The 27,869-nt window shown below is 44.1% G+C and overlaps 1 protein-coding gene across 1 annotated transcript in view; it reads left to right on the plus strand.

Annotated features, from left to right (window-relative positions):
• Ints9 (integrator complex subunit 9) overlaps window positions 1-27,869 on the plus strand; it is an 84,422-nt gene that overhangs the window by 30,049 nt on the left and 26,504 nt on the right. The window contains exons 3-8 of the mRNA XM_051160714.1: window positions 632-692; window positions 3,267-3,329; window positions 5,893-6,032; window positions 8,368-8,454; window positions 22,423-22,543; window positions 23,185-23,319. Of these exons, the coding sequence (XP_051016671.1) occupies window positions 632-692; window positions 3,267-3,329; window positions 5,893-6,032; window positions 8,368-8,454; window positions 22,423-22,543; window positions 23,185-23,319 (607 nt within the window). The remainder of the gene's footprint in view (window positions 1-631; window positions 693-3,266; window positions 3,330-5,892; window positions 6,033-8,367; window positions 8,455-22,422; window positions 22,544-23,184; window positions 23,320-27,869) is intronic.

Here is a 27,869-nt window from a genome sequence, read left to right on the forward strand (position 1 = left end):
TTTTGTTTTGAGGCAGGGTTTCTCTTTTTTTAGCCCCTGATTCCTGGACCGGGCGGGCCTCAAACTCATAACGACCCGCGTGCCTCTGCCTCCTGAGTGCTCAGATTAAAGGTGAGGGCCACCACCGCCTTCATTTCCCAGTTCTGTGCTAAACTATTCTCTTGTCTCATAACCACCCTTTGCTTTGGTTTTGGATGGCACCAGGGAATTTAACTAGGAGCCATGCACATGATGGACAAGCATTCTGTCACCCGGCTGTGTTCCCAGCCCTGGGTGTTTTTGAGACAGCACAGCCTAGCATGCCCTCTGAGTCATGATGCCCCCATCCTAGGTACATGACATAATACTCAGCTGTTGTGTTTTGTTCAGATGGGGTTTTCTGTGTAATCCAGACTGGCCTCAAACTTGGGATTCTCTTGCTGCAGCCTCGCAGTGTAGGGATTATAGGCTAGGACCACCGCTCTTAGGCTTTATGCAACATGGTTAGTTCTCATTTTTTCAGTGAATTTGGGTATGAACCACTGCCACTGCCAGTAACTTCATTGTTTTTAACTGTACACTGAGTGTAAAGTCATTATGAATTCACTGAAGATTACAATGTATTTAGGAAAATCCAATTTTTGTTTTGCAGTCCCAGGCTATCCAATCTTCCTGGCTGGTCCCTAAAAGATGGAAATGCTTTTTTGGACAAGGTAATGTCTAAAACAAAAACTAAAACCTGCCTAAACACTGTGGAAACTTGTCTTGTCCTGCAGAGCCATGCTGGTGACTCGTCTCAGTGTGTTTTTTCATGTGTGTTCTCCCCCAGACCCTGAGATTTGTGTCAGGGTCTTCAGTAATTGGTAATTGCTATCTTTATCTTTAGAGACTATCTGTATTTGGGCTCAGGTCACATTTGTGTCTGTGACAATCTTAAATACTTTGCAAATAATTTATCACCTGAGAAAGAAAACTGTCTACAGTTGTAATTAGGGTCTCAAAGGTCATGCTTATTAGAGTTTAGTCAGCTTATTAAATGGAGCCAGTCCTTAAAGGAAGAGGGGAAAATACTGTGACATAGACACACTTTATCAGAGGTGGAAGATTAAAACCTGCGGAGCTTCTCCACGCCACTGCATGGTCCTCTAAATCACTCATCCTCGCCTAAGCTTCAAAATTGAAAAGCCAAGTGAGTTTAAAGACCCTTCACATGATTCATCTGCGTAAGACAGTTACTGCTTGTGACAGACTCTGCTGAAGAAGTGTGGGCTTTTTTTCAGAATTAATTCCTGTAGCTGCACCCCAAACTCAAGTGCAAGACAGATGCATAATTTGAAACTAGATTTGCTTCGTAGCTGACTATAAAATTATGTGACATTCAAGAACCTGTATACCTGATTTCAGCCTGGGTCTCCTGCTGGCTATAAATCATTATCCCCGAGAAAGGCTCAAAAGCATTGCATTACCATTGCAATGTGGGTGAAATGACTTGCATGTGTATGGGAGTGTTTCATTAAGAGGGAGCGGTGAGTGAAGGACAGTGGCACAGTAAGTGGATGGCAAATGTGCCTCCTGCAGGCCTCTGAGACTTTATCACAGAACAGGCACTGGTGCATAGCACTGTGAAGAGGGAGATCACAGCGCCCTCTTCAGGTCATGCCAAGGTTCGAAACTGCCCGTGATGTCATCATTTTTAGCCTCAAATTGACGGAGCTGTGAATCTTACCCGAGTAAACATAATTGCTCATTTGGTTTAAGCTAGTGGGTCCATGTAATTAAGAATTGTTCATCTCTCACTCACTCTCTCTCGCTCTCGCGTGCGCACTCTCTCCCCCCACCACAGTGCTCACAGAGCAGCTTTCAAGGGGAAGAAATGTTCAAGACCCCAGTAATTCCTAAGGATAGTAATGTAATGTGGTTGTCACCCTGTTTCCAAATAAAGACATAGAGTAATTCCTATTGTGGTAAACTTAGATCCATGTGTGAATATGAAGAAATATTTGTTGAGTGACTAATGAACACACAGTAGAACTGAGGTTGTCTATCTCCCTTTCTGAAAAGAGCGCAGGACACTGTCAAGTCCCGCCTGGCTTGATTGTAAAGCCATAGACATCTGCTTGATGATCCAGAAGTGCCACCCTGTATTTAAAACTGCCAGTGGCTTGCTAGGGGCATTGCAGCCAACCTGTCAGTGGCCACTCAAGTCCCCAGCCTTCCCAGCTCAGTGTGCTCTGACGTAATTCCAGCCACTCTTATATGTGTGGCTTTGGGAGTTTTTCCTGATGCTACCCTTACATGGGAACTGGCACAGTGGACTCGGCTCTCTTTGATATGGTGCTGAGTTGCCACATGTAAGGACATGCAGCTCCTTGAGTGAAACATGGCTCCATAGCATGCCCATCTCCAGACACCGTGCCTTCTGCCACTGCCATTGCAGGGAAGGACTACCAGGAAAGCAGCACCCTGTCTGAGGTACCTCTCTCGGACTCTTTTCTCACAGCCAGACTTTGGGAGAATCCACACTAGGGTGTACATATAAGTGTGGGCAGTAAGTACATGTCCTGTGGACCAGACAGTACGTGCACTATGGTGGTGGCAGCTTTTTTTTTTTTTTTTTTTTTTTTTTTTTGGTTTTTCGAGACAGAGTTTCTCTGTGTAGCCTTGGCCATCCTGGACTCACTTTGTAGACCAGGCTGGCCTCGAACTCACAGCGATCCACCTGCCTCTGCCTCCCGAGTGCTGGGATTAAAGGCATGCGCCACCACGCCCGGCTCAGGTGGTGGCAGCTTTGATCCCTGTTCCCCGTTCTCGTTCCTCCTTACTAGACATCCCCCCCCCTTCAACTCTCAATGGGTGGGGAAAAGGCTCCGAAATAATCTGCCTAGGCCTGGACTCCTAACTTGATAGCATAGCCAAGTCACCTGAGGTTTTTTGTCATAACCACAGTCTCCATGGCCTCCTCTCCAGTTTCTGGCTCCTTAGGTATTAGACAGGGCCCAGGGAGCTTTGACTTGATAACTAGTTCTTAGGAAACACTGGATCGCAAATTATAACAGCATGTGTTCTTCCTAACTTCTTAAAGAGGCATCAGGGAATTCAAACCCAGAGTCTGTGCCAGGCAGCAGCATTTTCACCCTCAATCAGGCACCTAGCCAACCTAAGCCTAAATAGGAACCGGTTTTTCTAAAAATAACCTCCCACACTCTAAGATAGGTGTGGAGATTAAATTTCCTTGGTACTGTCTCCATTAAGTGTCTCTTAGTATTTTTCCTCTCCATCTCTTTTAGGAGCTAAAAGAATGTTCAGGTCATGTATTTGTGGATTCTGTGCCTGAATTCTGCTTACCAGAGGTAAGATGGAAGTGATTCTTATCAGAAGCCAAGCATACTGGTAATCAGTCACTATAAAGTCAAGGAATAAAATGCCATGACCCTGAGCCCACATTCAGGTGTACTAAAGTGTTGTTACTGCATTTGTCACTTAAGAATTGGTGGGGGTAAAAAAAAAAAGAATTGGTGGGGGTATTCCCCATCTGCCTGAAGACTCCATATCCAGGTGCTGCATTTATTTCAGCCTATCACAGATGGCTTGACCCTTGCAGCTGTCACTTTATGGGCAAGAATGTGGAGCATGTGGACCAGTGCTCCAAGGGCTTTATGACTTGATCCAGAGTACGGAACTTCTCAATAAGAAGCTTACATCTCACAGTGTGCCTTTGGTTACGCTATTCATAAACACGAGTGTGGAAGAAACTCATGAGCCTGACAGACCAATCATGACCCATGAAACTACGTTAACTATCTCGTTTGCCACAAATCTACACTGTGTGTCCTGGATGATCCACTGCAGTGTAGTCAGCAGCCAGCGCATCGTGACTATGTGACCCTTGTCACAGTGTGTACAGCCAAATGCTTGCTTGTACACAACACTTTTAAAGACAAAATAGTTTTATTCCAGTAAATGTATGCGAGAAAATATGTAAATGTTAGTGCATAAGTGAGATTTTAATATTAAATTATTTGGGGAAATTTTTTTTATAAAATCATGTGTCTTTGATAAATAAATTAAGAATATTGTTTTTTCTTCTAGCTATCCTTAGCAGATCTTTCCATGAGGCTCTGTGGCTTGATCATTATATTTTAAAGAGAACACTCAGGCACCCTTTCGTGTCCTTACCTGTGAGGAAATGGGGCTACTTTTGAGCTTTACTGTTATTTTAACTGTCGCTGTATTTATCCCTCTGCTACTCTATCTGGGTTTCCTCATTTAAAAGTGGCTCTAGAGGTAGCAGAGTCAAGCCACCGCCATCGTGAGGACATTGTCTTGCGAGGACAGGGCACAGAATGGTGTTAAGACTATAGATGTGGGATATTGCTATTTGGTTTGTTGTTGCCATATGACATTGCTCGTGGGAGATGTAGACAAACATCTACTGTCCCCAGTTAGGGAACCAGTAATAAACCACAGTAAGAATACCACCAAAGTCCAGCTTGGTAACCAATGAGTTTTACCAGAATTACTTGAAGGAATATGGGTGAGGAGTTACTCAATAACACATAACATTACCAAAATCCCACCCCCCCATGGGTGATGGCTCGCCAATCATAGAAACCTGGAGTGTACTGCACAACTTGCAGGTAGCTAGACAAGTCCAGGAGTGTCTCTCCAAGAAAACTCAGTTGGTGTGAGCCTCTTCTGGGCAGCTCTGCTAGTCTGGAGTGTCCTCAGCAGTCCTTCCTGCTTATATAAGCTTGGGCAAGGAGGGGCTGAGTGAGTCAGGTCAGTTTTGGGGACTTCCTGAAGCCTTTGCATTGTTTACTTCCTGAATTTTAATGAGCTCCCCTGCTGGATAGAATATTCCACCTCCCTTGACAACTCTCTGCCTCTCATCTGAGATGGAATCTTTTGTCTAAGAGGAGATTGCTACACAGCACCATAGATGCCATTGTCCTAGCAATGAGCCACTTGTGTCCTTTACTCACATATTGTTGATGCTGGCAGGTTCACTAAATTATTTGTATGCTAAGTCACTCAGCCAGAAAGTATCCACATCCCAGATGGCACTCTGCTCCTTACTGCTTTGCTTATGTCATCAATATCTTTGTTTCTTCTCTGAGCAGGACTAACAGCTCCACCACCCAGTCTCCTAACACACACACACACACACACACACACACACACACACACACACACACACACACACACAGCTCCACCACCCAGTCTCCTACCACACACACACACACACACACACACACACACACACACACACACACACACATCCCTATGATCCGGCTATGCTCATCCTCCATGTAGCACGTGGTTGGGAGTTAACTCCTCTGTGAGAGAGCGTTGCTGGCTGGGAGCTGCAGTGCCTCAGCTCCCTATTCCCACAGTCTGTGCTTGAGTCCACCCACCCTGACTGCTGTGCCAACACTTGTTAGGAGGGAAGGCAGCGGAGTCTCAGGAAAAGCACACAGGATGCTATCACAAGATGGATGCATAAAAAGCCCCCTTTGCGTACTACAAAGTCACTCTGTTCTTTTGTTTTCTACCTTATGAGTATGGTAGCCTAACGTTGAAAAGTTGAAAATTTTTTGAAAATTTAAAAAACAACAAAATGAAAAATAAAATTAGTTGTCTTTCTATTGACTTTTGAAGAGCAGGTTGCTAAACTTACAAGATCAGACTGATACTGGTGAGCCAGCCGCATTCTTGTAGCTAGCCGGTCTGCCCTGCTGTCGGCTGTCAGCATTCTGACGGCGGTGTGAGAGAAGGGCGGTGTTGCGGGAAAGGCCTCATTATTCTGAAGAAGTGAAACTGCTACTCTACATTCTGACAGCATCATTTGTCAGTCCGTCCTGCCGATCTATGTGCCCTGGCACAGACGCATACCACCCCTCCCTTTCTCTTCAGACCGAGCTAATAGACCTGTCTACAGTCGATGTGATCCTCATCTCTAACTATCACTGCATGATGGCGCTGCCCTACATCACGGAGCACACTGGATTCACAGGCACAGTGTATGCCACAGAGCCTACCATGCAGATTGGCAGGTGAGAGGAAATGTGGCTGCCGAGCTCCTTTGGGGCCAACTGTTGAGTGTGACACCAAAAGTGACTAATTTATTTCCCAAGAACTGGCAAGAGTAGGGTGCTGTGTTGACACATGGAGTGTCACAGGAATGCTCAGGGGAGATGCCTGGAGACCAGTGCCCCTGGTAATCCTAGTCTCTCTGGAGCATAGCTGAAAGGGGTGTTCATAGGCACCTCCTCTGTGGATGATGCTGAGGAGGACGGAGGCTTAAAGATGCCACAAAGATCCAGAGCAAAGAGCTTTGTTGTAAAGGAACTTTGAATACTTAAATGAACAAGAAAGAGAAGAAACTTTATTACTTTGCTTTGGAAGTATCTGCCTTTTCATGATTTACTGAGGCCTATAAATAGAAATGGCTTGTAGAAAACAAAGAAAGAAGAGTGATTAAGCAGTTAAGTTGTCCTTCCCTGGTGACAGGGTGAAATATAGCACTCTAAGGATTTAAGAGTAAGCAGTCTTGCACCTTGAGAGATGTTTCAGCAGTTAGAATGCTTGCTGCTCCTGCAGAGAAGCCAGGCTCAGTTCCCAGCACCTACGTCAGGCAACTTACAGCCGCCTACAACTCCCACAGCCACCTGCTTACATGCATGCATGTGTAGACATGCTTGCGCGCGCGCACACACACACATACACACACACATACAAAATAATAATTTTTATATTCATTTTATGTGAGTGTTATGCTTCCATGTATGTCTGTGCACCATTCCTGTGCTTGGTGCCTGTGGAGCTCAGAAGAGGGCCTTAGATGCCCCGGAACTGAAGTTATAGGTAGTTGTGAACCACTATGTGGATGCTGGGAACCAAACCCAGGTCCTCTACAAAAGCAACAAGTGCTCTGAACCACTGGGGCATCTCTCTAGCCACAAAAGTAAATAAATCTTTAAAAACAAAAATTATAATCTCCAGTCAACCAAGAAAGTTATGCTTACCATAGGATGAGCTACTGAGGAAAAAATCCTGTAAAGAAAAGGATTACTGGGGGGCGGGGGGAACCCATATTATATTGCTCTGTAATAACCAATATAAGCTAAAACTTTTAAGATCCAATATGCAGGATCAAGATGTACTGTAAACTGTTAGATTGTATTCCAGTGTCTTACATATGTCCAACAAGATGAACTGGTGATGAGAAATGAAACAGAATCTTTAGGGTGACAACCTTAGCTACAGCTTATACAAAAACAATGAGGGATTCCAGGGACCAGAAAGGACCATTACAGGAAAACAAGATGGCAGTGTAGTGAGAGGAAGAGCTGCCAGTGTCGGGCTATAGTCTGGGAAAGATGGCCCTTAAGGATGGACTCTGGAGTATCCCAGAGTACTAAGGAGCCGAGGCCTCAGATCTTGGGGTGTTGCATCCAGCACTGCTGCCTCAAGAAGGAGGCAGAAGTAGTAAGGGAAATGGGTAGATGTGAAATGGACTTGTTTGGGTTTCTGTTGCCAATAAATTTGTATATTGCCATTGTCTGTACATTGATACAGAGAGCATATTAGCCTGTGTGGGTTATCTGTATTAGAGCAGGAACTGGATTCAAATGTTGAAAATGTATTTCTGGGTGTGTGGGAAGGTGGGTATATGGCTTTTTGGAGGACAGTCTCATTCTGTAGCCCAGGCTAACCTGGAAGTTACTATGTAGCCTAGACTAACATAGACCATATGGCAGTCCTCATGCCTCAGCCTCTCAAGTGCTGAGACTATAGACATGAGCTGCCATACCCAGCTCTCTGATTCTCCAGCTCTCAGGGGGCTCTCAATGCCTCTATAGCCTTGAGGCAGGTGAGTGTGGCACTCCTTGGGTTCCCTTGACCATACTCAGGTGTCCATCTCAGAATGGCAGAAGGCTGTCCCACTCCTGATATTTTGGGCAGATTTCAAACTAGCTCTTGAGGTCTCCCTCCAAGTCAGTTGTTCTCAACCTTCCTACAGTTGTGACCTTTTAATACAGTTCTTCGTGTTGTGGTGACCTTCGGTCATAAAATCAGTTTATTGCCACTTGAATAATTTTGCTGCTGTTATGAATCATAATGTAAATGTCTGCTGTGCAGGACATCTGATATATGTCCCCTGTGAAGGGGTCATTCAACCTCCAAAGGGGTCACAACCCACAGTTTGGGAACCATTGCTCTAAGTGGAGCATTTCTGATTCCCAAAGTATGTGTCAGCTTTTTGCATCAATTTAAAATGTCTGTTTCATGAGACAGGCTAGCGAAAGGTGGGCGCATCAGTTCTCCTGGCTACAGTGTTAGCAGCAAATTGTTCTTCAATGTTCTTCATGCTTTGTTTAAACTTAGGCTTCTCATGGAAGAGCTGGTGAATTTCATCGAAAGAGTGCCAAAGGCCCAGTCTGCCTCCTTGTGGAAGAACAAGGAGATACAGCGGTGAGAACAGCCCTCTCCTTGGTGGCTACAAAGCTTCAGGAGTCTTCTTTGGTCTTGGTTTTATGCTTCAAAATGACCTTGTTAGAGTGAAAGGTGAAAGAGCTTTGTTTAATTCATACAGTCAGGCTCCATGCTGGTGTAGGAGCTTTAGGAGACATGGCTCCAGATGTTCTGGGTCTAAGGAGCCAGGTCACTCAGGTTTTTCTGGGACTATCTTAAGAAATCTTCACCACAGTGCTGTCGACACTCCGAAAGTAAAGAGCTAGGGATGGCAAGAAGGATCCATGGGTAAAGGGGCTTGCCACCATTCCTGAAGACCTGGATTAGATCCCCGAGACCCACATGGTGGGAAAGACCTGAACCTCACAGGTTAGCCTCTGACTTCTGTTCATGTGCCTTGTCACATGCATTGTGCATACATACACATGATATATATATATATATATTATATATATATATATATATATTTTTTTTTTTTTTTTTAAAGTAAGAAAGCAATGTCTTCTGCTTAAGGAAGCTGAGGAGAACATTTTTTAGATGAAGTCAATCAACTGTATGAAAAGATTTTCTTATATAAAGGCTGGGGCTGGGAAGGTATTTCCATGGATAAAGCATTTTCCCCACATTCATGAAGATCAGAGTTTAGAACCCTGATAAGAGTAAGCAAGCAATCCCAGCACCTGGGAGGCAGAGACAGGGGCTCCCTGGAGCAAGCTGGTTAGACTGGGTAGAACTGGTGAACGCTGGGTACTACAAGAGGGCCTGCTGCTGTCAATAAAAGGAGAGCCATTGAGGAAGACACCTGCATCAGCTTTGGGTCTCCACACATGCGAACAAGTGCACATATACATGTACACACACACACACACACACACACAGCAGTTGTGAAGAGGCACCAGGTTTTGTTTCATGAGATGATGAGAAATTCAGTGTTGATGAGTGTGGGCAGAGAGGTGAGAGAGGGGCATGTGAGGTTGAGACTTGTGCCATTGAGTGTGCGTGGGTCACTAGCAGAGGCTTGTAAGGAGAATGGCGTGACCACATTTGTTCTTGAAGAAGGGAACTCTGGAAGCAGCATAGGAATGGGGAGGCATGCAGAGATGAGGACAGGGAGACCAGCGGGGGACCGTTTCAGAAACATGACAAAAGTCTGAACTAGGTGGCGGCAGTGAGCATGAAGAGGAAGGCTATGAACTCAGAGAAGCTTCTGAGTTGGGATTTAAGGGATCAGTAAGTATAAAGAGAACTGCAAAATAGTAAACAAGAGGGTGAGTGGAAGCCAGGAACACAGGGCATTGCCACTCTTTGAGGGCATGTCCTGCAGTTCCCTGTGTGGTGAAAAGAGAAGTAAGTGTTCTGCGCCCCTTTCTCCTGTCGTGCATGGATCTTCTGGACGTCTCCTTGGTGGGATGGTGTGCGGTGTCTGCATCATCTGTAGCCAAGCTGTGCTGTCCCTGTTTAAATGGCTTCCTTCATCAGCCACTCCCACAGAACGGAACACGGTCCCCTCTTTTTGTGGCATTTAAAGTCTCAGCTCCCTTTCTTCTCAGCCCTTACTGTGCCACTGCCTTGTTGAGCACACTGCTCCACATGGGACCCCAGACCCTGACAACCTCCCTCCTTAAAAATCCTAGGGCTGTGTTTGCTTTCCCTGTAATAGACCGCAGATGCCTTGGCCTCCATTACCTATTTCCTCTTGTTTATGTCGTTATGTACTTGGCTGCAAATAGTTTTGGCACGTCAGAAGTAGTGTTCAAAGGTCAGTGTTGCTGACTTCCCAAGCCTTGGGCCAAGTCTTAGGAAGTTCTGAGTCTTAATTTACCTCTTCTGTGACCTTGAGCAAAGTCCCCCTTTCCTCCTTTACCACCCGTTCTTTGTAAAAACATAACAAATAGCTGGCTTCCAGAGTGATCTCAGCACATGTTAGGAAGAGTGTGAATGGAGCTTGAAAGAAGAGAGGGGAAGGGCGGGGCCCTCGAGGCTGTTCGTGAGGTGCTCATTTAAAACCTCTCTTTAGAGAGGATGTGTTGCTTGAAACAACCACGAATTTCTCATCTCACCACCTGGTGGGCAAAAGGTAGAAAGGAAAAGGCATCTTGGCAGGGAAATAGAGACGGAAAGTGCCTCTGGAGGAGACCCATGTGCATTCTGGTCCTGATCGAGTCTTGAAGTCTTGTACTTTGGCTTTGGGACACATGATGGAGCTTAGTTATTGATGGCGAAAGGGAGCATCTACTGCTGAAAAGAATATGCTGAAGTGATAAGGCAAAAACCCCAGCTTTGTCCTTTTTCTATCCTGGATAAACTCACCATCAATATGAGAAAAAATCGAAGCACTCTTTGAGGCTGCTGATGGCTCATTAAGGAAAGCACCTGCCCTGCAAGCACGTGTTCCCACCTCAGCATCTTCCTTAAAGCCAGGCACTTGGTGTGCATCTGTGACCTGGTGCTCGAGGGAGGGGTAGGCAGGTTGCAGGAGCTGGCTGGCCTGCAAGTCTAGCCTAAACAGCAAGCTTCAGGTTCAGTGGGACTTTTGTCCCCAAAATAAGGTAGAAAATAATAGAGGCCCTCTGATATCAATCTGTGGCTCTGCCCTCCCACACATGGGTGAGCCCGTCTGTGCGCGCGCGCGCGCGCGCGCACACACACACACACACACACACACACGGGGCACAGGTGGAATGGGTCTGCTGTTGTACCTCAGGGGAAAAAAAATACATTTTTAAAAAAAGAAGTAGATTTTTGTTTTAAGCTCTTTATCTTTTAATTGGCATCAGACAACAGAGCTCTAGAGGCTCGCCACGGGCTAGGTACTAGAAGTGCTTCATTTGGTCAGCTGACGGATCTGGTGCTGAAGGATGCCTGCTACCTTAGGTTCCTCTCTGACCACACCTCCCCAGGTGATGCAGGCCTTGACTCCTCTGTGATAGAATGTGAGATGGGGCCTGGACTGTCACATTCCTGCACTGAGGCAGCCAGAGCATGCTGAGTGTGTGTCTTGGCCGTTTAGGAATACAAGCTGCCAAGTCTACTACTCCTCTTCTTCTTCTTCTTCTTCTTCTTCTTCTTCTTCTTCTTCTTCTTCTTCTTCTTCTTCTTCTTCTTCTTCCTTTCCCCCCCCCATTTTTTTAAGAAGCTCAAATCTTTAGGAGTGATTATTTTCTTTAAATCTTTTTTTTTTTTTTTTAAGTGTTGGCTTATACATTAAAATAAAATCCTGTGATTCAGGCAAACCACTGGAAGTCAGATTTGAGACTTGAGCCCCTGATTTTACTTCAAACTACACAGGGATTCTCAAAATAGATCTTGGTCGAGTGCCTGGAATTCATGCATCTAAGTAGCTTGAGTATAATAAGGCCATCAAGTAAAGAAAACAATAAATTAAAATTTTTCAAGCTTATTGGTCAAAAAAATCTGACAAATTCTCTTAAATCATTTGGAGTTGGTTTGAATTAGCATTTGATTTATTATTAGGATGTATATTCAAAAATCCTATTACTCTTGCTTTTTGACAGTTGTGTGACTTCTTGCCTCAGTTGACATGTCCCTAAAATTTATGTAGATGATGTTAGCCATCCTTCTTCCTAATTGTGACACTACAGTTTACTCCTCCTGAAAAAAAGGGGTACAGTTTTGAAGGGAAAGAAAATCCATGCAATAGGATTTTCTCACATTCACCTTAAAATTTTGATTTTTAATGATCAATTTAAAAGCAAACTATTCCACCTAAGAAACTGCTCTGGTGCCTGGTATTTTTAATTAAATGTTTTATAAGATTAGAAGTCATAATGTCATTATAAGGCATTGCTAGATGTGGTGACACACACCTGTAATTCTAGCACCTAGGAGATAAGGACCAGAGATAGGAGAAAAGTTCCAGGGCAAGCTGGTCTACTGGTGAGAGATTCTGCATTTAAAAAAAATGATAAAAAAATTTTTTTAAATACAAATTCTTTTTTAAAAAAATAAAAATAAGCCAGGCAGTGGTGGCACACACCCTTAATCCCAGCACTAAAGAGGCAGAGGCAGGCGGATCACTGTGTGTTTGAGGCCAGCCTGGTCTACAAAGTGAGTCCAGGACAGCCAAGGCTACACAGAGAAGCCCTGTCTCGAAAAACCAAAAATAAATAGAAAAAAAAAATCACAAGGTATCATCATAATCCTTTCAAAAGCATTAAGCAATTAAGACTGGAAGTGGAAGGTTCCCCTTGTAGGAGGTTTTTAAGTGCATGTTAAAGCTGTTACTCCTTTGCTCTGCCGTTGCTTGGCTGTGTGCTGAGGTGTTTATTTAGGTCTAACTGTATAATAGGAAGAACTCCGAAAAGCGTAGGCTTAGCAGTCATCCCAACTAAAGTCTGCATTTCAGCTCCGTGTCTTGTACCTAAATCAACTCGTTTCTTCTAGGCTCAATTTCCTCATTTGTGAAATTGAGATGGTTGTTAACCACCTTGCAGGGTGGGTGGAACGAATGAGTGCTGTGGTGAAGCTCTGAATTAGTCCTTACTGCTTTAGCGAGACAGTTCATGTTATGGTTTGATTTTTTTGTTGTTTTTTGTTTTTGTTTTGGGATTTGGGGGTTTGTTTTAGTTTTTTGAGACAGGGTTTATCTATGTAACAGCCTGGCTGTCCTTGGAATCGCTCTGTACATCAGGCTGGCCTCAAACTCACAAAGATCACCTGCCTCTGCCTCCCAAGTATGGGGATTAAAGGCGTGCGCCACACCCACCCAGCCTTCTGTTACAGTTTGAATGAGAAATGTCCCCCACAGGCTTATGTATTTGAACATTTGGTGCTGTTTCTGTGGTTGTGGGATCTTTAGGAAGTGCAGCAAGAGGAAGTCCATATCTTGAGGGGCAGAACCTTTAGGGGGTGTGGTCTTGCTGCACACCTCAGGGGGCAGGTTTTGAAGGTTTCTGGCCTCTTCCTACTTCCTGCTGAGTCTGTCTGTTTCCTGTGTTCTGGTTGCCTGTTTCTGTCACCTACCTCTCCCACTATTACAGACTCTAACCTCTAACCCTCTGGATCCAGCCACAAGCCAAAATAAACATTTTATTCCTTAAGTTGCTTTTGGTCATGGTGTTTAATCACAGCAACAAAAATGTGACTAACCCAAGTTAGCAGGCAGAGCACACCTGCCTTCAGGCCTGATTCATCTTAGATGCTGCCTTTCTTGTTGAAAGCAAATGGACAAGGAAACTGTTTTAAGCCCACACTTGTCTCTGCTTTAACTCTGTCAGCCATGCTTTTTGAGACTTGATGCCCTCTCCTGTAAGATACATAGAACTGAACTGTGTGATCTCTATGTACACATACAATTGTTGAGTGTTGAGCCTTGTAATCCCAGACTCCTTGCTTGATTTTAAGTCAATAAGTTAGCCTTCAAGGGACCTATTCATTGGTACCCAAACTCGAAGGGTGTTGATGGAAAAAATACATTTCTATTACTTCCTACTAAGACTTAGAGCTGGTGTGGTTCATCTGTCCGTGGGTGTGTCCTGGTCAGCAAGTTCACTTAAACAGCCAAAACAGAAAGAAGAGGTGTTGTTCTCCCTGACTGGCATCCTCTCAGATAGTGCTCACCATGCTTTGCCATAGTAATCATCTTTTTCTTTCTAGAAATAATCTGGTGTAGGCCGGGTGTGGTGGTGCAAGCCTTTAAGCCCAACACTCAGGAGGCAGAGACAGGTAGGTCTCTGTGAGTTCGAGGCCTGGTCTACAAAGCTAGTCCAGGACAGCCAAGGCTGTCTCAAAAGAAAGAAAGAAAGAAAGAAAGAAAGAAAGAAAGAAAGAAAGAAAGAAAGAAAGAAAGAAAGAAAGAATGAATGAATCTGGTATGAAACCAAAAAAAATCAAGGATTATAGAGTTTCTAGTTAATATTGAGAAAATTCTGGTTCTGGTAAGCTCAGTACCAGGATCAAGCCCACCTCTTGTGCGTCCCTCTTGTGCGACCACGTCAGGTGGTCTTTATTGAGGGTAGGCAGCTTCTGTTTCTCGTATTCTTTGCATTCGTTCTTATATCTGTCCACTTGTTCAACAGGCACTTAGCGCCCGATCAGTGGGCTCACCGTCTGCCCTCAAGCGGTCCCTATAGGCCTACAGGTCTTAACTCCGTAACTGAGACCTGTGATCTGAGCTTGCTGCTCGTGCTGCTGAGATGCGGGAAGAGGCAGCAGGACTTTGGCCCAGTGTCAGCAGCCCAGGAAAGAAGTTTATCAGGCACTCAAGTGCGATAAGAAAAGAATGAAATGATGAAATCTTTTAGAAAGTACTTATGAAAAATTTAGACTATGAAAAATTGACTTTGATAAATTAGAAAGCCAGAAACAGAACCAGTTCCCTCTGGGTTTCCTTATCCTACCTATCCTCAATCAGCTAATAGCCCTAACGGCTGTAAGTGGTCTCTAAGTGCCCTGCTGTAACTGTGACCTCACATTCACATAGGAGTTTTAGGGAAAGCTCAGAAAGACAAGATGTTAGGAGATAGCTCTGTAAGCCAGAGTGGTTCAGTGTCAGGGGAAAGTAAAGAAAGTACCAGCAGGAGTAGGTGGAGATAGGAAATCACACCTGTTGAGTAACAATCAAGTACCTGGCATTAGGATAATCTGTGGAAAGCTCCCGCAAAGCTTCATACAGCCAAAGGGTAAGACTCTGTAGGCAAGATTGGTTCAAATGTAGCAAGAAACCATCCCAAGACAAGAGGTGGGATGAACAAAAGTAGGTGGCTTGGTGAAGAACGGCCAGCAAACACCATGAAAGAGACAAAAGAACTCTTTTTTTTTTTTCCATTTTATTAATTTATTCATATTGCATCTCAATTGTTAGCCCTTCCCCTGTTTCCTCCCATTCTTCCCTCCCTCCCACTTCTCCCCTTCTCCCCTCCCCTATGTCTGTGATTGAGGGAGACCTCCTCCCCCTATATATGCTCTCAGAATATCAAGTTTCTTCTTGGTAACTTGCTATCCTTCCTCTGAGTGCAGCCAGGCCTCCCCATCCAGGGGACGTGGTCAGAAAAGGGGCACCAGAGTTCGTGTGAGAGTCAGATCTCACTCTCCACTCAACGGTGGAGAATATCCTGTTCATCGGTTAGGTCTTGGTAGGGTTTTGAAGCTTACTGCCTATATTCTCCTTGGCTGGTGCCTTAGTTTGAGGAGGACCCCAGGATCCAGATCTGCCCGTCATAAAGTTCTTCTTGTAGGTTTCCAGGACCCTGTGGGTCCTACTATTTCGCTATTCTTCCATGCTACTCTCGCCTAAAGTCTCAATAGGATGTCCTCTCCTCTGACCCACTCTCTTGGTAAGTAAAGATTTTCATGGTACGTATCCCTTGGACTAGTGTTTTGATATAAGTGAGTATATACCGTTTGTCTCTTTTTGTTTCTGGGTGAACTCACTCATTATGATAATTTCTATATAAATCCATTTGTCCACAAATTTCGGGATTCCTTGTTTTTAATAGCTGAGTAGTATTCCATAGTGTAAATGTACCACAGTTTCTTAGTCCATTCTTCTACTGAGGGACACTTAGGCTATTTCCATGTTCTGGCTGAGCATATGTCCCTGTTGTGTGGTAGGGCATTTTCTGGGTATATTCCAAGGAGTGGGATAGCTGGGTCTTGAGGAAGCCCTATTCCCATTTTTCTGAGAAAGCGCCAGATAGCTTTCCAAAGTGGTTGTACTAGTTTGCATTCCCACCAGCAATGAAGGAGTGTTCCTCTCTCTCCACATCCCCGCCAACATGTGGTGTCATTTGAGTTTTTTATCTTAGCCATTCTGATGGGTGTAAGATGGAATCTCAGTGTCGTTTTGATTTGCATTTCTCTGATGACTAACGAGGACGAGCATTTCTTTAAGTGTTTCTCGGCCATTTGATATTCCTCTGTTGAGAATTCTCTGTTAAGTTCCAAGCCCCATTTCGCAATTGGGTTGTTTGGTTTTGTGGTGTTTAATTTCTTGAGTTCTTTATATATTTTGGATATTAAACCTTTGTCAGATGAAGAGTTGGTGAAGATCTTTTCCCAGTCTGTAGGCTGTCGCTTAGTTCTACTGACAGTGTCTCCTCCCTTACAGAAGCTTCTCAACCTCATGAGGTCCCATTTATTAATTGTTGACATTAAGGCCTGGGCTGTTGGTGTACTGTTCAGGAAGTTGTTTCCTGTGCCTATGTGTCCCAGGCTCTTCCCCACTTTTTCCTCTAACTGAATTAATGTCTCTGGTTTTAAGTTGAGGTCTTTAATCCACTTGGACTTGAGTTTTGTGCATGGTGACAAATAAGGGTCTAATTGCATTTTTCTACATGTAGACATCCAATTAGACCAGCACCATTTGTTGAAGATGCTATCATTTTTCCATTGAATAGATTTGGCTTCTTTGTGACAAAAGAACTCTTAAGTTAGCATTAGCATTAAACCAGAGAATAATGAAGTTTTTTTCTTCTGAAAAAGCTTTGACTGGCCCCTAATTTTAGACTTTAGCCTAGCTAGTAAAACAAACAAACAAACAAAAACCATTTAGACTATTTATGAGAATATAGTTGTCAAACTTTTATGAAAAGAGAACTTCCAGATAGAGAGATGACAGGTACTTCAGTTCTGCAAGGCAAAAACAGTTCATTAGGAACTAGAATAAGCTATACAAATAATTTAGGCACTGTTGTATGCATCTATGTAAATATTCATATACACATGCGTGTATATAGATATGTATAATATACTATATACTATGTATATATATATTACATACAGTTGGTCCTGTGTATCTGGGAGTTTCGTGCTCATGAATTCAACTGCTAATCGCAACTATTCAGGAAAATATCACTTCTGCACTGAACATTATTTCTCGATAGTAAAGCCATTTATAGTACATTTACATAACACTATGGCCATACACTATGTGTGATCAGTAACCTAGAGATTACATAAAGTGTAGTAGACCTGTCCAGCATAGTGGCACACCCTGCTGAGACAGGAAAATTGCTTAATTGAATTCTGAAGTTCAGACCTGCTATCAGTTATATGACAAGACTCATCTCTAAATTTTTAAAGAATAATAAAGTATATTGGAGAATTTGCATGTGACTGTATAAACACTATGCTGATTCATAGAAGGAACTTGAATATTCACAGATTTTGGTATGTTCCTGGAACCAGTCCCCGATGGAGCCTGAGGAACAATTTTGTCTTTGTTTGTTTTGGGTTTTTTGGTGGTGGTTATTTATTTGTTTGTTTGTTTGTTTTGAGAAATGGTTTCTCTGTGTAGCCTTGGCTATCCTGGACTCACTCTGTAAACCAGGCTGGCCTCAAACTCACAGAGATTTGTCTGCCTCTGCCTCCCAAGTGCTGGGATTAAAGGGATGACCCACCAAACCCAGCTTTAATTTTGTATTTCTTAAGAAAATTTATTTGGCTGGTTGGTGGTGGTGCACGCCTTTAATCCCAGCACTCTGGAGGCAAAGACAGGCTGATTTCTGTGAGTTTAAGCCCAGCCTGGTCTGCAGATCTAGTTCCAGGGCAGCCAGGGCTACACAAAGAAACCCTGTCTCAAAAATAAAGGAAGGAAAAGGAGAGAGAAAAGAAAAAGAAATTTACATATTCACTATATGTCATTTATTTACTATTTGTAAGGAAGAAATTTTCCCCCAATTTAGAGATATAGAGAAGAAAGGAGGTTAAGTAAATCCTTAATATTTCAACTAAAAGCAGGAAAAGTCAGCCTTAGATATGAAAAGCAGTCTGCTCCCAGCTGTTCTGTACAGTTGGGGTTATTAAAATGACCTTGAGGGTGCCTGAGAAGAGCAGCCTGAGCCATTCTAAGGATGCCTCTATAGTAGAGCACAGAGCCAACAGTGTGTCTGGGGATGGATCGCAATATAGTCCCCGAGGGCTCAACTGCTTCTGTCTTACCCTCCTGAGTTGCTGGGACTGCAGCTGTATGACAGCGTCACAGTCCCACCACAGTATAGCTTCCTGTTTCTGCATCTCTCAGCAGGCTTCAGGTAAACTCAGGTCCAGCTGAACAGGATCGCTTGAAGGCTCACCTGATGTTGACCTAAGGCCTCCCTCAGGTCCTTCCCTGAGTGCCTATTAGTTGGACTTTTACAACATAGCATCTGGTTTCACCAGAGGATGCAAAAACAGGACAAAAGAAGTGTCTCTCTCTTTAATCCTATCATTTTTGTCATACTCTGTTCATGAGAAGCAAGCACTTGGTCCATGCTCAGGGAGGGTGGTAAATACAGGACAGTGGTATCATGGGGAGTCCAGTCTACAGTGCCCTACCACAAATTTCTAATCCAGAAAGTCAGACCTAAGGCCAGAGTTAGCCAGGCTGCTCAGTTTCCTGCTGTGCTCACTGGAGCTTTCGTCTGGTGTTTTCCCTGGTTCTCACTCTGTTTTAGAGTGAACTCAAACTTCACCTGCTAATGCAGTTCAGATAGGCGTCACTTAGGATCACTGGTCTTTTTCTTTCCTGGGATAGCCATTGTGTGTACATCTGTCTGTGTTGTTTGTGTTGAGTACTCAGTGTAGCATATACGAAATGAGAATGAAGTTAACTGTGTGCGTGACAGCATTGGGTAACAGATGTCTTGTTCTTCTGGTGTATATTAGTAAAATTAAAAGTAAAGGCCTGCTTAACAAGCCTGCTTCCCTCACAACGGTGCTGTGCTGTACTGCTGTCGGAAACATGGAGGGGAGGTTTCTGTGCAAAGAGTGCTGTCTGCAGCTTCTCTAGACTCCACATTTGAAGGTTTAGCCTGCAATATGTCTGGGTTTTTCACAAACCTTTTACACAACTTCTTTTTTCTTTTACACAACTTTAATGGCCTGCTTCCCTACCTAAAAGACCGCAGTACGTTCTCTAAAATAGACCCCCAGTTACCAAAGACCAAAACAGTAAACGCCTCCCGCGTTCGTGCTCGCAGTGTGCCCGCAAGATTCAGACCCTGACTCCAACTGCTGGCTGAGTTAAGGCTGCTTCATCTCCAGCAGAATGACCCATGTTGACAACAACTGCTGCAGGTCTCAGGAAGGAAGGCTCGGTGCTGCTTTGTGCGGTAGCAGTGCCAGGTATCAGGTGGTGGGTGAGGAAACCCACAGAGGGAAGGTAGCTATGAGTCTTGTCTTGTGGGTGACTTTTTAGTCAGTGTCCTAGAGAAAGGAGCCGGTTTGGGGGGAGGCATATAAAACTCACTTAGCTGAAACGGGTGGTGCGCTTAGGGCTGCACGCTGCTCTTCTGGCCACTCCCATGACAGCTTTCCAGCTCTGGCCTGAAGTCAAGGAGTCAGGCTCCCATGCAGGCCAGGGGAGAGCTCATTTTTCCTGGAGAGCAGCCTTGGGAGGTCCTAGCACTAGACCTTGGTGGTGAGATTTAAAGGAGTAGCTTGGCTTCTTTCTCAAGACCTTAGAAAGAGGTCAGAGCCATTGCCGCCCACTAGAGCATCATCAGGGTTGAGGGGCAGTGTATATGCTTCCTGGCTGTGGTGTCTGTCAGTGTCGCACATTTGGGTTGAAATCCAGGCTTGTCTGGATGTCACTCCTGTCTTTCCATCCTGCCCCGGTACCTCTCAGAGAAACCTCTTCTTCCCCAAAGCAGCAGTTTCTGGGCTGCCTGGAGTAGAGAAGCTGTCGCAGCATCCTGCCTGTGGCCTTGTGGGGTGTGCTTCCTGACCGCTTCCCTGCTCCCTAATAAGACATCTTCCCAGAGCAAGTGTTAGCCGCCCAAACTGCAAAGGACAGAGAATGTTTGTTCATCAGAGGGCTGTTTTTGATGCAGGTGTTAAAGGTCATAGTTGTATTTTATTCTCTTTCACACCAAGCCTGGCCTGTGTTAAACCCAGTCCTTTCTCAGCCCCACTAGTGAAGTTTATTTCGTGTATCTTTTGTGAACAGGAAAGAGAATGTGAGATGTTGTGCAGAAATGCCTGGGGTGGGGTATAGCTCAGAGGCAGAGCATGATCTACAACGTGCAAGGGCCTGGCTTCATCCCCAGCACTGTGGGAAGGGAACGGCAGAACATGGATATAGCTCAAGTAGAAATGATCTGTGTTGGAGTGTGCATATGACAAGCAGCTGCAGAGACAGCTCAGTGGTAAGAGGGCCTGATGCCCTTGCAGAGGACCTGGATTTGGCTCCCAGCATCCACATAGCAGATCATAACTGCCTATCACTCCAGTTTCAGGAATCTGGCTCCCTCTTCCGGTCTTCTTGGTGTCAGCCACTCACATGATGCACATACAGTCAGTCACTCACACATACACATAAAAAATAAAAATTTAATACCTCACTTTTAAAGTACATATTGTTAAACCTGAAAATTTCAAGAAAATCAAATCCATGATTGTCTAATTGAAGCAAGCTTTATTTGGGGGTGCATTTAGAACTGGCCAGTCTGGCTGCCTCTCCCTAAATTGAGTTTTAGAGAGCAGCCCCTGCTGGCCTCTTGCGGTCCCTTTTATGGGAGAGATAAAGTGTTTACAGGGCGAGAGGGTTGGCTGTGATATATTGTTAGAGAGACACAATGAAAGAGAAGGAACAGGGTTAGGGTATACATCATGGGAATGGGTCACAAGTTTAGTGTAGGTAGAAAAACACATTCTGTAGTTTACATCAGAACGAAGAAACAAGAACTGACTCTTAGTTACAAGCAGAAACCTTAACCTGCAAGGATTTAACACAGGGCAAACAGGAACTGATTCTTTAACTGCAAACAGAAACCTTAATGTAAGGTTATTGTGTATTTTTTTAAATTCTGATTTCCTGTCTAAATGTTGTATAAACTCTGTTCCACATTTGTCCCGCTGATAAGCCAGTAAAGCAGCTTACAGCCAGTCGATGAGCAGGGTAGAGAATAGAGCTGGACTTCCTGCCAGCCAGGGGAGGAGTTAGGAGAGAGGCAGGGGATTCAGCCAGGGGTAGAGGTCCAAAGAAGATAGGAAGGAAGGAGCTGGAGCCGAGGAAAACTGTAAAGTGCCCGTATCCCTGTAATGTTTGCTGAGAGTAAGACAAAATAACATAGAGGATTAAGAACAGACTTAAACTGCTCAAGATTGTATTGTAAAGACTTGTATTCTAAAAAAGTCTCAATTATTTGTGTGATAGTCGGGTTAAGAAATAAGCTTTATAAAAATAGCTTCAACACTGGAACCTGCACAGAATGAAGGGAACTTGTTCTTCATTGTCTTAACTGCAAACAGAAACTTAACCTGTTCAGACACTATTAATAAAATAACTTAAAAATGGTGGGAAAGAAAATTAAAAGCAACATCAAAGAATAGTGCAAAAGGCGGTTGGAGAGATGGCTCAGAGCTTAAGAGTACTGGCTGCTCTTCCAAAGGTCCTGAGTTCAATTCCCAGAAACCATGTAGTGGCTCACAACCATCTATAATGAGATCTGGTACTCTCTTCTGGCATTCAGGTGTACTTACAGGTAAAACACTGTGTACATAATAAATAAATAAATATTTTTTTTAAGATACAGTGCAAAAGAAAGTAGTAATGGTAGGCTGGAGAGATGGCTCAAAGAGAGGTTAGAGCACTGGTTGCTCATCCAGAGGTCCTGAGTTCAATTCGCAGCAACCACATGGTGGCTCACAACCATCTATAGTGAGATTTGGTGCCCACTTCTGGCATGCAAGTGTACATGCAGACAAATCTTTAAAAAGAAAGAAAAAGTAGTAATGGTAAGATAGAGACAAAAAGAGAAGTGAGAAGCTGGGAGTGGTATTGCACGCCTATAATCTCAGCACTTGGGAGGCAGAGGCAGGCAGATCTCTGTGAGTTTGAGGCTAGCCTGGTCTACAAAGTGAGTCCAGGACAGCCAAGGCTACACAGAGAAACCCTGTCTGGAAAGATAAACTAATGAATCCATGAACATGCCAATAAACAGATCGACTCAAGTGGTCACGTTACTAGAAATATCTATTAATTGATGCCGTGTTCACTTAGTGATTGGCACTGTGGTGTGTTTGCAGGCTACTGCCTTCTCCTCTCAAGGATGCAGTGGAGGTGTCAACCTGGAGAAGATGCTACACAATGCAGGAGGTGAACTCCGCCCTGAGTAAAATCCAGCTGGTGGGATATTCTCAGAAAATTGTGAGTGTCTTCACGAGTGCTGTCAGTTCATGCTGAGTCCATGGGGGATTCTTGTAGCTCTCTTTTCAAGCTGCACAGTCACCTTTGTGCTAGTCCCAAGAAAAAAGACCCCTCCTTGGTGTTTGCTCACTCATCACCCCCATTCCCTGACACCAGCTAGAACCAACCGGTCACCTGGTGCTGAGTATGGAGAAAAGCATCTGTCCCATCCGGCCACCTGAGAAACCAGACACACACTTCCCCATCTGAGACAAAAGCAATGGAAACAGAAGCAGTTCCCAAGGCTGACTTGAGAGCTCACCTAATGATAAGGATTTCTGCTCTGTTGTTGCCCTGCAGCTTGTGCTACTCAGAACTGGAACCAACTGAAATCGGGAAAGGAAAGCTAGTCTTTGACTCATAGTTGTTTGGTAACTTGTCACCATTGCCTTTAGATGCCTGGGCCCCATGTACCTTGTGACAAAACATGAGAAAACACTGCAGTGGCTTAGACTATGGGACTGTTTCCATTGTCTGCAGCACAGACTCCATTATTTCCATTTATTTTCAGTTTGCTTTAAAATAAGGACGTTTCTGTTGCTTTTTCCTTTAAACCAACTTAGCTTGCTGATGGCGGGCATGTTCTGTGTGGTTCTTTTTAGGAGCTTTTTGGTGCTGTCCAGGTGACCCCTCTGAGCTCTGGCTACGCCCTCGGAAGCTCCAACTGGATTATCCAGTCCCATTATGAGAAAGTATCATATGTCTCTGGATCCTCCCTGCTTACCACACACCCTCAGGTAAATTAGCTTTTAATCACCAGCGTGTGCTTATTTAATTCAAATTCAGAATGTCTCTAGTGTATTATGAGCAGTTTTTAAACCTCCACACTCTCTGTTTTAGCTACTCTAAAAGGCTGTTTAGAGCCCTACATTCAGGGCTGTGCTTTGTTTGGAAGGAATTCTGTCATCCTCAGGTAACCTCTAGGATGATGACTCCTAGTCATTCCAAGACCGTGGGCTGATGTAGGACACAGAGGTTGTTGAGCTCTCAGCACATACTACCAGCTGAATACTCACCAAGGGCAGGTATCGGCCGCTGATCTCAGTGTCAGGATTGAGTGACCACAGGCAAGGTCTCTGCTTGTCAATCTTGGCTTCAGTTGACAACGGCTAGGACAGAAGATGAGTAAATGCATGAGCTGTGTGCTCTTAGACTGGGATAGGAGTCCTGGGAACAGCACCGCAGGTTTATTCCTAGAGGAGTAGAGATAGGTTAGGTTGGGCAGTCCTTTTAAAACCAAGATTAAAGAACGCCTACAGAGATAGCTGATGAACGTCCTTGGAGCAGAACAAGCCGGGCATGTTGAGAGCAGAGAAAACCCTTGTGACCACAGTATACAACACAGTCAGGGAAGGAGCAAGGCCAGGTCACACATGCCTTGGTAGACTGATGAATTCTGATTGTATTCTTTTATTCATACTTTTGTTGTTGTTGTTTTGGTGTGATTGTGGTGTGTATACTTGTTAGTGTGGGCATGTGTATGTGTGTATGAGGAAAAAGGTCAAGGCCAGGTGTCTTTCCTTGATCCATCTCTACCTTGATTCCTTGTGTCATGGTCTCAGTCTCTCATTGAACTTCTGCCAGCCTGGCTATCCTGTGAGCTTCGGGGACCCACATGTCTCCCCCTCAATTCAGCTTACAGGCTGTGCCATTAGACTCAGCTGTTTTAAGTGGGTGCTGGGGATCTGAACTCAGATCTTCACGCTTATGCTGCAGGCACTCTACCCACTGAGCCACTTCCCAAGCCTCTTCCTAGTGTACGCTTTGTTTTGACTTATTGTAACGGGGTCTTACTGTGTCGCCCTGGTTAGCCTAGAACTCACTGTCTAGACTGGGCTGCCTTCCCACCCCCTCTGCCTATCAAGTGCTAGGCTCAAAGGCGTGCGCACCCATGTGGAAGGGAAGCTATTAGCATGTTTAAGTCAGTCATGCAATACAGTTACATTTGGCAATACATTGTACATAAATGTCCTCGAGTATTTATAGAAAACTTACTGTTTACTTTATAATCCCAGGCTCTTTTGTGTTTGTAAGAAGAGTGGTCAGGATTAGGTAGTCAGTTGCTGAATGTGTAGATCACTTGCGGGAGTCCCTGTCACATCTTGTCTTGAAACTTGCTACTCTTTGAACATAACATTAAGATGTTATTGTCTTCATAATAAAACAGAAGTTGAAGCTTAGACCTGGATTCCAGGCCCTTGTGCTTTCTTGGCTGTTCTGCCCTTTCCCCAACAGCTGCTTTTGTCTATACTGTCAGCCACCTTCTCCTGTCAGAAGTTTTCTCTCCCTGGGTATGTAGAAATCCTTGTCCTTGTGCTGTGCCCCTTTGTGGGGTTAGTGCTTACCACACTTCTTACAGAAAGCTCTTATGTTTCAGAAATATTTGCTGTATTTGTGACAGATAAATGTATGATTTAAACATATCTGTTTGTGTGTGTGTGCAGACATACATACACCTTACAGAATCGCTAACCCAAGCTCACTAGCTTACCCCATTTTCAAATAGGTAAAGAACTTTCTGTTCCCTTTAAAAACTAGGTGCTGCTGCCATTCTGCAGGGTTTATTCATGTTTTCTGTGGGGGCAGGCTGAGGCTCTCATGTGACCCAGGCTGGCCTCAAACTTGATATGCAGCTAAGGATGACCTTGAACTCTGTCCTCCTGCCTCTCCCTCCAAAGTGCTGTCATTACAGGTGTACCTCTGGCGCACCACTGGCTCACGCCTGTTTTTACAACCAAGTTTTATCTCAAGGTCTAGAGGAGACAAGTTTTCATGTTTTCCTGTAGCTAGCAGAATTCTGGACCCTTCCCGCTTATTGAGATCAAAATCCCATCAATGTCATCATAATCTGCCTCGTTGAATCAAAATTTTTATTGGCAGCTTCTTTCATTCTTGATGTATTCTGCCTTAAAAGACAGAAGGATGACTTGGCTGCCAGCTGCTCTGATTTGCCCAGCTTGGATCAAAACCTTTACAGTACTGTTGATATAATTTCCAGTAAATTGTCCTTACAAGAGCCATAAATTTAAAGGGAAAATAAGGTCTTGAGAATAATGAGCAACATAACCTAAATACCTGGTTTGAATTTCTAGTTGGCAACCCGTGCTAAACGTAACAAAGGAAGAAGACTAGGGTTGGTTTTTTTTTTTGTTTGTTTGTTTGGTTGGTTGGTTGGTTTGGTTTTGGTTTTGATTTGGTTTGGTTTGGCTTTTTGCCCCTACATTGTTGGGTTTAGATTGAATACATGGTAATAAAGAAGCTTTAGTTTGAAAAAGAAGCCCATCGCTTATTTTGAAAAGGTTTTATTAAGTTGCAGACACACCTGCTAGTGTGTGATTCACTTACAGTCAGTATACACTATAATGGCAGCTTTAAGGGTAAATGTCACAGAAAGTCTGCTGTCCTCTGGTCTACCTGGTTGGAGCCCCTGTGAACAGAGAAACACCACACACCTGTGGCAGTGATCATAAACACAGGAAAGAGGCTTTTGCCTAGGCTGGAGGCAGAAGGACTAGAGAGACGGCTTTAAGAAAACAGGCAAAGCCAGGCATGGTGGTGCACACCTTTAATCCCAGCACTCGGAAGGCAGAGGCAGGCATATCGCTGTGAGTTCGAGGCCAGCCTGGTCTACAAAGTGAGTCCAGGACAGCCAAGGCTAACACAGAGAAAGCCCTGTCTCGGGGGAAAAAAACTGAAGAATAGGAAGGGGAAGACAATGACATAAGCAAGTGTTTGATTTTTTGGTTTTGGCCTTGAACTCACAGAGATCCACCTGCCCAACTGCTGGGATTACAGGTGTATGCCACTGCACCCAGATATATAGGCAAGTCTTTAATTGAAGAAGCCTTTATGTTGGGGCAGCAAGATGGCTCACCAGATTAATGGTGCTGGTTGCCAAATGTGATCACCTGAGTCTAGTCCCTGGGACCCCTAAAGTGGAAGGAAAGAACTAATTCTCATAGATTGTCTCCTCTCCATGCCACAAGTGCACACACTTGCTCACAAAATAAATACAAATTCCATATGATTTTTTCTTTAATGTAGAGCATTTATTGATGGCCACTATCTTCAGAGAAGGGGAAATGTAAGTCCAAGATTCTGTATGTGAATGACAGTGAGACTAGAATATTGCATTTGGCAAAGAGTTGACAAGATGATCATTTGTCTCAGAAGTAGTAGGCTGTGGATAATGGTGGATGTGAACCTGAGAGAATATTAGCTAGAAACACAAGGCTGGAGCCTGGGTTGAAGGCAAGTCTAGAAACCAATTGGAGAATCATCATTCTTTCTTTAATTATATAAATAAAAAACTCAGGGCCAAAGACCAACCTGTAGGAAAGTATTTACTAGTAGACTGTGAAAGGAAGAAAAGCAATCTTTTGTAAGTATGGCTGGAAAGAGAGAAGAAAATTGAGACCATAGCTAAAGAGAGCATCCTGGACAGGAAGGAAGGGGATGGTTCTCAGTGCTGGCACTGCCGAGCACTCAGCTACCATGCCCCCCTCCTCGGCTGCAGTACCCCTTGATGGTGGTATCTACAAAGCCACCACTGTTGTGTCACTTGCTTCCCCTTACATCTCTCTCTTCTGACTGAAATCTCCAGTACCATGTTGACACAAGTGATGACGATTGATGTCCTTGTTTTGTACCAGATTTTACAGGGGGTGCTTCTGCAGTCCCTTAGATGGTGCTCTTGCGTCCCTTAGGTGAAATATGTTCACACGTTTTTATCAAGGATTTTCTCCTCTAGTCTTCATTTTCTAGTTTTTTTGAAGGCATTGCCCTTATAGAAGTTTTCTCTGAGTCTGATACAATCATGTGACCTATAGACTATTCATGAATTTTTGTTCTCTATCCTGCTCTTTAGTTCCTTCCTTAAAGTTAAGTTTGCTGCTTTGTAAATCTGAAAAAAACTTTCCTAGGAGTTGTCCTTTTTTTTTTTTTTTTTTTTAAGATTTATTTATTTATTATTATGTATACAGAGCTCTGCCTGCATGTACATCTGTAGGCCAGAGGAGGGCATCAGATCATATTATAGATGGCTGTGAGCCACCATGTGGTTGCTGGGAATTGAACTCATGACCTCTGGAAGAACAGTCAGTGCTCTTAACCGCTGTTGTCATTTTTTAAAAGATTTTATTTATTTGTTATTTATACAGTATTCTGCCCCCGTGTGTGCCTGCACGCCAGAAGACAGCACCAGATCTCATATAGATGATTAGAAGCCACCATGTGGTTGCTGGGAATTGAACTCAGGACCTTTTGAAGGGTGCTTTTAACCTCTGAG

The sequence above is a fragment of the Acomys russatus genome, chromosome 18 (genome assembly GCF_903995435.1).
Source record: "Acomys russatus chromosome 18, mAcoRus1.1, whole genome shotgun sequence".
NCBI classification, from domain to species: domain Eukaryota; kingdom Metazoa; phylum Chordata; class Mammalia; order Rodentia; family Muridae; genus Acomys; species Acomys russatus.